This window comes from Orbicella faveolata, unplaced genomic scaffold (genome assembly GCF_042242905.1).
Source record: "Orbicella faveolata isolate gen_17 unplaced genomic scaffold, um_ofav_v1 contig_1, whole genome shotgun sequence".
Lineage (NCBI taxonomy): Eukaryota > Metazoa > Cnidaria > Anthozoa > Scleractinia > Merulinidae > Orbicella > Orbicella faveolata.
In genome coordinates this window covers 36,625,081-36,637,664 of record NW_028301536.1, presented here as the reverse complement: position 1 = coordinate 36,637,664, position 12,584 = coordinate 36,625,081, and the positions used below count along the sequence as shown (strand labels likewise).

The window sequence follows — 12,584 nt, the reverse complement described above, 5'->3', positions numbered from 1 at the left end:
TAAGTTATCATTTAATATTGGAAACAGCTTCTTGACCAATCACAAATCTTCAATGAGTCATAAATGACAAAAAAGAGTAGGAAATAAACTCATTCCGACGGAAAACAACTTTCTTTATGTATGTTTTTCCTGTCGGGTATTTCGGTAGTAGGGAGAAAAAAACCTTCATTCAGAAACGTTATCCCCACATTTCAATTTCCACCTGTCAGCTTTATTCAAATTCTGAAAGCTTTGGCGTCGATTGAAATTTTTTGTTTATTACCACCTTTGTTTTGTTTCTCATAGGGCTGTCCGATTAAAGCGAAAGTTAACATATACCTAATCCTTTTTCCTATTTCACGGTATGTAAATTGAAAGCTAGGTGAATGCAGAACCTTCTGGGCGGACACATCTTGACGAAATTATTGAAGGTCCAATGAAATAGTTTTGAAAACAGAACCCAGCACATTTTCACCTGATTTTGAGGAATAAGCAGTATATAACGTTAAATGATAAAAACGATGGAGTGACTCATATGTCCTCATACAGACAACTTTTTAGAAACTGAAATTCTTTCTGGGAAATTACCACTGATTCCCGGAATTTTACGAACGTGTCGAACTCATTTCAGTCTTGCTACCTCATTGCAATGAAAAGTATGGTATGTTGTTCCGGTGATATTGACTTATTTTCCAGTAATAAAACGAGAAAGATATCTTCAAAGGTGTAGCTTGTATAGCCTGTTTCAGGTGTTCGGTTATTTGGGGGAGAGCGTGAAAAACAAGTAAGTTAAAAAGAGACGAGATTTTAGTTTAGGAGCTTGAATCGAGTATGGATCTTCAGTATTGAGCAGATAGGGAAAAATTTGCGGTAAGCCTGTAAGTTAATTAAAATCGGCTGGGTTCAAAGAGTTATAATAAGGTATATTTCACCTGGCTATCTTCCCTGTAGCCTACTGAACAGGCGGATTAGCAGAGCAGACCGCGAAGCGCGAAACACGAGCGCGGAGCGCGATGCGCCGGCTACCTTCCCTGTGTTTTCTTTGTCTGCAATTCACTCAATCAATTGAAGCCAACTAATTCAGCAAACAGACGCGCTCCTTCACTTCATCTCCTGCAGTGCAAGCGACACGAGTATTGGATGCATTCGTAGAAAATCGTTCATAGCAGTTTTTCATCAGAAGAATTTGGTGAATTATTGAACCCGAGTAGGGTCAAATTTGGTTTTTGCAAGAGACAATCATGATTCTCAGCAGTTTTAATAATTCTCTTTTTTTCTTCCGAACAACAAGGTCAGCTGTTTCATTTAGCGTGCCTGTGAACAATTGAAACAGCTACAAATGGTATTTTCTTTTACCAGTCCGTTTAATTAAAGCCAGACAATCTAACAAGCGTCTGCTTTCACGCCAGGGTTCAATAACAAAATTAATAATGCAACAGCCGAAGGTGTTTGAAGCATCCCGTATTCGGTAACGGTAAACACTTTAAGAGGGACGCTTATAAACAGATAGCAAACCTTGGATTTCACCTGCAATCACAGAACGAGGCTGAGCTGTTTTTAATTTAAGATAACTTTTTACTTTCTACTTTTTCAGATTAGAATTGGAATGGGTTGAAACGTTGAAATGGGTTCTTCTCCCAAGAAATTTTCAAAATGAACTATATTTAATTTTCAAACAAGGTAAAAAAAAGTTGTTATTTAAAGCCTTCTTTTAACTGCTGAAACCATTCAACTAATTGGTGTGCCGGCCCAAAGTTATTTACATTCCTCTTAGTTTACCTTCGGTGTCTGAGAATTTCGCTGGATTTTATTTGCCTGTATTTGTAATAGACCTTATTATCTCATTTGCATTGCAATATAATCCAAAGTGGATAGTTACCCGAAATTGCCTCACATATATGTTGGATTATTTACAAACGAGAAAAGTTCACCGTGAAAAGAGCTATTGTTTTACTACGAGTAAATTATACCAAGAGATTATGACTCTTGACTATACTTGTGCGATTAACCAAATCATGAAGCATTTTATAAAGAGAGCATTTATTTCAATGATTATAGAGGTTTTGCACGGCAGCCATATTGCGTGGCAAGAACAGTAGGTTCTTTTTCCTATGGGTAAAAATGTTCTCTCTAATGCAAAACATTTTCATTGTTCCTGCCATACAACATGGCTGCCGTGCAAAACCGCCATTACAGAAAAAATTGTCTCACAGAACAAGGTATAAAATTATCTGCATTTACAATGAGTTCCTTTCACAAAGCGTCTACCATAAATATCGTATGGCTCGCATTCTTCTATTTACAGTATCCAACTATTTTCTCGGCCGCCAGCCCATAGAATATATTTACCTGTTTTTGATTTTGCACCCTCTCTCCGGTGTATATCGTGAAACTTTCGTTTGAATTAAGCGGCTCCGCAAAAGTAAAAGACATTAAGGCTCTTTGCAATCTAAAAAAATATCTCTCTAAAAGCAGCATTGTAGGGTGAAAAACTGTCAAGAACATTGATCTTTATATATGCCGAATTATTCTCCCATTTTGTTGGTTATCACTTATTGTCTATCGGAGGATAGACTGTTCACAGTCCCCTATTTTTCCGTGAGATTGTAGATGTCGATCACTGAGTTCGACGGGCCGCTATCTTGGTCTCTTGATGCCAGCGAAACTGGGGAGAGTACAAAATGCCCGTGGGTAGTACCACCACCCCTACACACTTGAAGCAAGTCTGCACAGCAAGTCAAGGAACTAGTGTAGGAATTTCTGTTTAATTTACAATATTTGTTTGCTTCTTTCAGTGTCCTCCATTAGTACAGTGGTGCTAAACACTTCGACACTTAAATAAAGTGATTTATTCATTTTATTATTTTATTACAATTGAGGCTTCGAGAGGCCATCGTCCCAGGAAACCGCATTTGACGTGAGGCAGTTGCCCGGTGGTAATGACTTAAGGCGGGACTGCCAAAACAACTGCTTTACAACAACTGACATTCAGCTCCATATCAAACTTCACTAGAGCGTTGAAGATCAGCTCGATCGTGTTCTGGTCTTGTCAGTAGTGGCGATTCAAGCTGACAAGCTTTCATCTTTACATAGTCGTTGTCACCACTAAGCAGGGGTGCTATAGTCTCATCATAATCGCCGCTGTCCTCTCTCTTTGACGGCTCATTTGCACTCTCGTACATATAAGGAGGCTATATTGGCAAAAGAAAACCCATAGTTCCTTATAAGTAATCTTCCAACTAGCCTTAGTCCATAAAGAAAGGGATGATTCCCAGTCTGAAATATAGATTTACCTCGAGCGAGTTAACATGACTCGTGCTTTGGAATTACGCCAGCAGTAACCTGTTCACAGGCTCCCGGCGAGGGCGAGCCGCCTTTTTTTCTTCCTGCCCCAGACCACTCTCGGCTAGCACCGCTCGCCTAATTTCTTTTTCCACACGACCAAAGAAGGAGCCGAAAAAATTGACAATTTTACTCAGTAAAGCTAGACCAAATTTTAAACTTAGATCTTTGTCAGACCTCATACTTACACTCAGTTTTCCAATAACGTCCATTAAGGGTTTCATTTTCTCTTGCTTTCTACGTTTTCTGTTGGAGAAAGTTCCCAAACAGTTAGCTCGGTGAGCAATTTAAACACCTTTGAAGTTACAGCGTATCAGATCCGGGTTATATTTCATCAGTCAGATGTATACAAAAATTGTCGGCACCCGACAACAAGGTTAGATCAAACCGATATATACAGAGCTTAAGCGAAGATGAGGCGACCCCGAGGACAACGTCTAGTAAAAAATGAATTTATAAATTATTTTACCTTCGAATTTCACAATTGTCTAGATCTGTTCAGTGCGCCTATTGGTTTCAGAACTTGCTCAAGCTAAATATGTAACGCCAGGGTTCAATTCAAATAAAAATAAGAAAAATTAGCCGCCGTCGTTCGAGTTCTCCAAAATACGCATAACTTAATCATTTCACGTCGTTTTACACGAGACGACTGAGAAATGTAACGCAAGTGCACAGCTATTGGTTTGCTCATTAAACCTTTTGTTTGGTGGCGTTCTGGTTGCCAATGCCTTACGCTAAACACGACGGTAACGGCAACGAGAACGTCACCAAACAAAAGATTTAAAGAGCGGAACAATGGCTATGCACGTACATTATAATTCTTGGTACATTTCTTTGTCGTCCTCACCAAGTCAACAACGGGGAATGACCAGTTTCCAAGTTTTTTGACAACGGAACTCACTGCGGCTAATGTTTCGTATTTCTATTCGGAACTGAACGCATTCGTAGCATATTCAGCGGGGGCAACTTTTAATACCGACAGATACACTGGATAGATCTAAATAAATGCGAAACTCCAAAGTAAAATATAAACATACTTTTTAATAGGCGTCGTCCTTGCCGGGTGATCGCCGTCAGGTCCCTAATGTTGATCAACGCCAACCGAGTCAGTGTCGAGCAAAGGTTGCATGAAGACCAAAACTTCCCCTAACAATTGTAAGTGGGTTGTTGGTAAGATTTACCTCAGTTTCTTTGACCAATACCAGGCCACCAGAAAAGCACAAGCAATACAAATTAGAAGCACTCCAAACGCGACACCAATGATAATGTAGAAATATCCTTGTGTCTTTGCACGAGGCTCAGGAGTTCCAGCTGGAAACAGTAAGAGAAATTCAGAACAAGTATGTCAGAAATGAACCAAAAAATGAGACAATTTCGTTGACCCTTTTTTGCGGGGCTTTTACCAATCCAATTAATAGAACCACTATACCCATTTATATACCATTTGAAAGCTGTAGATCTGGGCAAGCAAAAAATCGCATCAACAATCACTAATAAAGTGATAGCATTGACAAACGATGGTGTGAAAGGAGAGAACGAAAGAGTTTAAAACAGCCCACATCTTCATAAATATTAGGTATACCCCAAACTATAGCTTTTTTGTTATAGCTCTCTCAATGAGTAGGTTATAAGTAACAAAAGCAGCACAGGCCGCGCAATTATTGTAGAAAAAAGTTCCAAAACTTCCAGGCGTGGTGATCCATATCATTTATGGGGGGGGGGGGGGGGGGGGGAGGGGAGGGCACAATTTTGTGCTTCCAAGATCATTTTGCTACGAAAACTTCATCAAAATCTGCCAGATTTGATTCAAATAGTGACGGCACAAGCACATGTTAAGTGCTCTTCCGTGGCGAAAGGGTTAACTGGTACAACTAAGCTTGATCAGTCACGATGGCTGGATACAATAATATGGCAACAATTGCAGTGAAGTATATAACTTGCTCCTCACAGTGCTTGGGATTGAGGTTGATAATGTTGACGCCTACTGCCTAGTCTTGAAATTGAATTCCCATAATTAAGTACTGTACTTCATGATTGTATTGTAAAGCTTGTCCTTTTCACAATTCCTTTCATCATTAGTCCTATTTATCACTAGTCTGACTCATTGTACTTGTTTAAGTATTTTGCTAATTTTATGTAAAAAATATAAAATATATATATAACCTTTATTTACCCTCGGCAGTGTTATAGCGCAAGTGCTAGTGGGGCCGAGCAAACAACTGAAACAAATAATTCAAATTGAACATAACATTGTTAAGAATCACAACTGGCCAGAGGCAAACCAGTTGGCTATTTACAAGCGTGGCCGAGGATTTCAACTCGGGACCACCGAGAAACAAATCCCACTAGCTAGAGTGGCAGGGTGGTCAGGCCTTGAACCTGGGACCTCCGGATTACAACACCAGCACCCTAAACCACTCAGCCACACTGCCTCCTACAATTCCATTCATTCTTTTAATTGTGACCTAAAGTATTAATAAATGAATAAATAAATAAATAAATTTATTTATTTATTACAATGCCTGCTTCAACTAGCTCTCACTATATGTGGGTAGTGTAAATTGTAATTTTGTGATCTTTTATGGAAATAAATAAACTATAAAAATGTAAACTGTACACACGCAAATAATATTATGATCAAGGCCAATATCTAGCCATCGTGACCGATCAAGGTTAGTCAATTAAGTATTTATTATATATATATGGCATACAGGAAGCTGTTTTTTTGCGGGATACAGCAGGCAATACTGAACGAGTAAAATAGCCCTGTACTGCCCACTTACCTGATTGGTTAATCTTATTTGCTCAAGGAGCTAGCCATACAAGTGAACTGGGATCAATACATCAAGGAAACACAACAAAAAGCATGTGGGTTTCTTAATGAGAGAACACGTGCAGTGTATAATAGAGCGGCTACAAACGCACACAAAACTGTTAAAAGAAGTAATCAATGACGGACATAAATTCATGCTGCAAGCATCTTGGTGTGACATTTTTTAAAACCCTAGCCAACCTTCTTATTCTTGAGTCTATAAATCTTACATTCCATTCCTTTCTTGTTAAATACAGTCATCCTTGCTTCTGAGTGGTTCTTGACATTTGCTGGATACTGGTAAAATCAAGCCAGTTGAATGTCCTGTGATCATTGCATGATTTGAAACTTTTCAAAACCATACAAAGCTTGGTCTATTTTTGACTAGTGAGTCAGTTCCCCAACTGAATAGATCTAAAAGGTGTTGCAATAATATTATAACCTCACAACATGGCTTTCTCGAATTTGCTAATAAATGCATGGATCTCATCGCTCTAAAACAACTTGCATCACCAGCTCAAAGAGGATTTGCGTTGGAGGCAATCCTATTCAAGATCAAACAAACCTGGTAAGTCTTGTCGGGCGATAAGAATGGAATCACTCTGAGGACCACAACCTGCACGTGTACACATCTGTGCAACTACGAAATAACTCTCATTCAAGTGTAAGTTAGTCAAGTTGCCTGTTGTCATGGATACATTACTCAGCACCACCACACAACCAGCGTCTATTGACATGCTACTGTTTGCCTTCCGGTAACAAAGCACAATGCGAGTGATTATTCCGTTCCAAGTTTTGTTGTCAGGAAGCTGTCAAATAAAACAACATTACAACTGTTCAGTGAAGGACAGATGACAAAGAACTGACTGACAGTTGCACTGAGTGTGATGGACAGCATGTGGAGAAACAATTATTGTCACTGATGTTGTTGCAAAATGATAAGTCATTTAATATGTATATATGCATCGTGCTTGTTAATTCTCAATATTCAAAACAAAATTAATTATTATTATAAAAAATTAAATCCCAGCGTAAAAATGAGAAGAAGAAAAAGAATGAAGAAACAGTGGATAAATGACAATAAGACGAACGTAAAAATAACTTGCATACAACTGTGAAGTAATGTCCTTAACTGATAACAGGAATTGGCAGGAAATAGTCAGCACCCGGAATTACATGTACTTCACTGAATCACATGGGCTCATCAAATTTATCAAGACCTGATCACTTGTTTACATCCACAATTCAAACTAATGGTGTGTCAACCTAGGATCGGCATAGGTCTCCACAGTAGCAGAAACTGGTTAACTCTGTAAAATGTATGTCAGTTTTCCACACATTCACATACCTTCCATTGAAGATTCACATTCCTGTATTCCCCATATAATATGGTGGAAGTCAGGTTTTTATAAATTGTAGGTGAATGGCTTGGTTCTGTTACACAATTTAGAACAAGAATTAGTCAGAGGAATTGACTGAAGTGTTTTCAATTAACTTCTGACAACTACATAATTTTGTACTGAAACTGCACTGCTTTTGCAAGGTTCTTGAAAGTGATGTTTGCCACACCACTTGAAAACATTTTAATAATTCTCTGTTGGGTTCTCTTTGTTGTGACCCAGCCCGGGTAGATTTAGGGGTAGCGCCAGGAGGCAACTCCCTGCCCCTTCTTCACTTGTACTTTCAAAAAAAAATGATCAACCATCTATAGATTGGAATTTTTCATTCAGTTTGGGTGGGCTGGTTGCCTGTGCTTGGCCACAATTTCTTTGGCCCCACTATCTTAATTTTCTGGATCTACCCCTGTGACCAATCAAATTCCAAGAGGTGAATACATGTACATGCATGTTCAGCACAACCTTCCCATGTGTTAGTGGACAATTCAAACAAATCAGAATAAATCAGCTGTAAAGGAAGCTATAACATGCAGAGAGAGGCTTATTTAAGCTTTGTACTATACCTTCTTCTGCAGTCCTGGCTGAGAAAGGGCCGATGAATTCCCCAAGATTGCCAGTGTTGTGAGCAGAATTAACTGAACAAGCAATGTAGATGTGGTACATGGTATATGGGTGAAGACCAGTGATATCATAGCTTATGTCAAACTGACGTTTTCGATCTCTGCTCCAAAATTCTGTGGACTGATTACAACACATTATCAGTAATTACTTTACATTTCTGAGGTTTCATGTAGGAGGTGGTGTGGCCGAGTGGTTAGGGCCCTGGTCTTGAAATCTGGAGGTCACAGGTTCAAGTCGCAATCTGACCACCTGGCTGCAGTTGTTTCTTGAAAGACCCTAGTTTGACTCCTTGGTCATGCAAGCCTTGTAAATAGCCAAATGGTCTCAGCCTCCCTCCAGCTGGGATTTTTAAGCCTATTATGTCTAGTGGACATATTAGTTTCTTTCATTTTAAGTGGCATGCCTGTGAACTAGCTAGGTGTAGCTATAGGACTAGTGCATTGATAAACAGCAGCATTTGAACAATTTTTTTTTTAATCATAGTTTCCTTAATAAAATATGTTTTGGTTGGTGATTGCACCTTTTTTGTGTACCTCCCTCAAGATTATTTGTGATCCAAGCTGTTCTCTACATGAAAAGTCTACTAAATAAATGTTTTATTGTTATCTAAACCAAAGTCCAGTTTTACAAACACTGAGTCCATAAGAGTGTTATTAGAGAGGGGCATTACATATGGTAGCAAGAAAATCCCACTCCGATCTATTCATTTTATCTCAATCATATTTCACAAGAGCTAAAAAATGTGCCATCCCGTCGTCTGGGACTAGTAGTTTTTTTGTTCTCAGTTGTCCATAGGCAATAGCCTAAGCATGTCCTCTGCCAACTAAATCAATACTTGTAAAAGCAAACCAAGACTTGCCCATGGCAAGCAAAACTTGAAAGCTGCTTGTCTGAAGGGCAACCTCAAATTCAAGTTTTTTTCAAGCCCTGCTTACCTTTGTGTTATTAGACCCATCAGCAGTTTGCAATATTTTATACATCAAGGTAAGTTTGTAGTCCCCCATATTCCTGGGTCTATCCCAAATCAGTGATAGCGTCCTCCTTTTTGAGTTATCCACACGTACATTCTCTGGTTTTGTACACTTCACTGATGAAAAAGACGTATTCCAATTATGAATGAGTGTAACACTGGACAACACTGCTACAGACCTAGTAAACTCAAGCTATGGTTACTATTAGACTTGTGGAACAGATTATATTACTAACAGTGGTTCACAAATTCAAGAACTCAATTTAGCTCGAGTTACAACTCATTAGCTATGTTACAAGTTAGAGGAAATACAGATTGAATTAGATTTCTAATAAAAGTACATTTTATGATATTAATTCAATACCTAACATTCTTGGATCACAAGCTTTGAAAGTGCTATAACCATCACTTTGAATATTTCCAATGTTTATACTGAAGATGATTATAGGAATGGTTACCGGAGCATGGAAATCAAACAGGCTTGGAACCAATCTCTTGAAAAGGGAAGTAACATTACACTCTAAGACATTGCTCCCAATTCTTGAACTGGAGTTGACAGACAGACCAGTGCAATCTTTAGAAGTGTTGTAACCAAAAGGTGGATCCAAACAAAATTTGTTGTTTGGATTTGCTTTGTAACAGTAGAGGACATTGTAGGTGAATTGAAAACTGCTTTGGTAGTCATCTACAGCATTCCAAATGAGTGAAATTTTAGGAGGCATTAATCCATTTGATATGCACACTGGTTTACTGACAGCATCTGCAGAAAGAAGAAATCTACACATGTGGAATATTGTACTCTGATACTGAAGTTACTATTCACTACATGTAAGTTGCTGGAGAAATCTGAGGAAAACCCTATCAAGTTTCCTATATGCATCTTTTTTCTAGCATTTCTGCAACTCATGCCATACAGCCAGGGAGAAAGCTGAACAGTGAGCTCCATGTACCGACTGACTTAATTTTCACAAATGAGAGGCCAGAGATGTGGCTACAGTCTTACTGATAGAACACTAAAAGAACTCTGGAGCAACTTCTGCAATCAGTTGCGCTCTCTTCCAGGTTCCAAGTCTTCTAAAAACAAGGGTTCACTGGGTGGCTTGTGATATGTGTGGTTTGCGATTAACGAAAATTAGGTTTCAGATGTACATAGAGTAATTTGCACAGTCCAGAAAAATATCCATACCCACCCCAAAGAAGGTTTGAAGAAATCCGAAGGGGAAAGGTGAAAGGGAGTTTCAAAAGCCACACTTTGAAAAGAAAGGAGGTTTCAAAAGCCAAAATTTTAAAGGGGAAGTATGAAATTAGTGGAGAGGAGGGTCCAATATAAAAATCCTTCTGTGGTGGTATGGATATTTTCTGGAAAAACACAGTCAAATATATGTATAATATGTAGGTTGTTAGCAGACAGTTCTATTTTATATTGACCTATCACATGTGAATGTCTAACACCCAGCCAAACAACCAGTTACTTAATTAACAAACTGACGTCAGTTTTTTATGCGTCTGTCTTCTTATTGATGATAAATTGTGTCATAACATTGTCAAAGTGGCTGTGGAACCACGAGCCACAGACAAGTGGTTCTACAGTACACTTTGACAATGTTATGATGTACTTTATCATCAATAAGAGGACAGATGCATAAAAAACTGATGTCAATTTGTTTTTTTACAATAACAAGACCCCAGGCCAAAATGGTCAAATACTGGGAATAAATGAGGGGAAAAGATGCCATAAACTTGCCGTAAACAAGCGTGCAAAGTTTCTCGCTTTTTGATTGGCTGCTTAAAAAAGTCAATCAAATATCAATTTGGTTAAAAAGTTGACAGTTTGACAGCTGACAGTTGATCTTGAAAGCTTGCATAAATTTTATCCGTCTGTGCTCTTATTGATGATAAAAATGAGCCAATCAGCGTGCGAGAAATTAGACAGTTATTGTAAAAACCATTTTTGATACAGAGACAATGGGCTTGCAGAGTATTGAAAGCCACCCAAACACGTATGCTATTCCTATCCTATATCTCTTTATGCCATAAGGCACATAAGGCTTTAAAACACGTATGCACAGGTCTGAAAACATAATTGGGATCAGTCGAGAAAAGACAAGTGAAAAAGTTCAGGCTCCATGCATAATATACTTGTACATCCCTTCCTCCCTCCTCTTCCTAACCTCTTTTTGAATCCAGTGTCACCTCACTGCTACGTTAAGTTTGTTTTACTTCCTTCATCAACGCCGCTGCATAAAAAGTTATTCTCGTATCTCATTATAATTATTGATTAAGCTTACCTACAACTACCATGGTCACATTTACGTCGTTTGGAATATCGTCGTTTGGACTAAGACCAGAGAAATTGTAAACACTGCACTGATAAATGCCATCGTCTTGAAGTCTAATTTTGTTGAGAATCAGCTGCACCTTTGTCCCTGACTGTTGTGCCTGATTGTGGAGCCACTTCCCTTCGTGTTTCCAAGAAACTCGACTGGCCAAGAGGAAAGTTCCATTAACATTGCAATCCAAAGAAAATGATTTTCCAGCTACGACATATACCACCGGAGTTCTCACTTAAATTAAGAATAAGCCTGGTTACATTCAGAAGAGAGATTACAAGTAGAAAAGAAAGCAAGCAAAAGCAAAACGATTCATAATCCTTGAAGAACGACGATTAATTCAATCGAGTTGATAGCTCTACAAAAAAATCTTGACTAGTTTGTTCTGTTTTCTTCTTCAATTGCAACAATTACCATGAGTTAGACGAACGCTTTGCATTTGAATATATCATACCTGAAAGGATGGCTTGCTCAGTCCCTGTCACGTACAACAGCGAAATTAGAGACTGGATGACGATAAGGAAACTCAAATACACCGCCATAACCCGGAAGTGACCGGAAGTTGCTTTGGAACCACTCATTTCCCCAGGGAGGACAGCAGTAGGACAGCGGACTTTTGCCAAAAAATATCCCAGGCCCTCTCTGAAGGAAACGTAGAGAGAAACTGGGATCAAGGCTGCGTCATTTGCGACAGCCTCTCAATGAAGATTCATACAAATGCTAATTTCTATGATAGGTGATAGTTGATGATGCCACATTTTCTTATGTGCCGGCTGACAAAGCTGGCAGGATTCGCGAGCGAGTGACTTTTGGCAGTGGAACCGCCATTTTATTGCCTCTTGCGCTCGAAATCTCGCCAGCTACACGTCATCATCAGTTCTCGAGGCGCCAGTAGGCGCATAAGGCCATCACATTTTCTGCCCAACACTCTCTGTTTTGTGCCGCCGCCTCTACATTCCACGTCTTCTACCCTGCCTTGTTTCTCTCTTTCTCGACAGTCCTTCTCCAAGTCTGCCAGCTACACGTACACAAGCTAATTTTCTTTCAGATAATGATTTCCCATTATTTTATTTCTCCACACATAAAGAAGAATGAGGGTCAATTTCCTTTTTTCGAGTGTCCTTAGTAATTGA

At 39.0% G+C, this 12,584-nt stretch overlaps 1 protein-coding gene across 2 annotated transcripts; it reads right to left on the bottom strand.

The window, feature by feature from the left end:
- Window positions 1–2,725: 2,725 nt before the first annotated feature.
- Window positions 2,726–12,047, bottom strand: LOC110045018 (uncharacterized). 2 transcript variants are annotated; one of them, XM_020750604.2, is made up of 10 exons: window positions 11,906–12,047; window positions 11,410–11,685; window positions 9,486–9,881; window positions 9,087–9,238; window positions 8,094–8,271; window positions 7,482–7,567; window positions 6,699–6,942; window positions 4,503–4,632; window positions 3,510–3,567; window positions 2,726–3,170 (listed from the first exon to the last, which is right to left on the bottom strand). In XM_020750604.2, exons 1-10 carry the CDS (start codon window positions 12,030–12,032, stop codon window positions 2,979–2,981), a joined length of 1,839 nt encoding a protein of 612 aa, XP_020606263.2. In that variant the 5' UTR covers window positions 12,033–12,047; the 3' UTR covers window positions 2,726–2,978. The 2 variants fall into 2 exon arrangements, with proteins under 2 accessions (XP_020606263.2, XP_089130752.1); XM_089274626.1 differs by lacking the exon at window positions 2,726–3,170 and having other exon boundaries at window positions 3,177–3,567.
- Window positions 12,048–12,584: the final 537 nt, after the last annotated feature.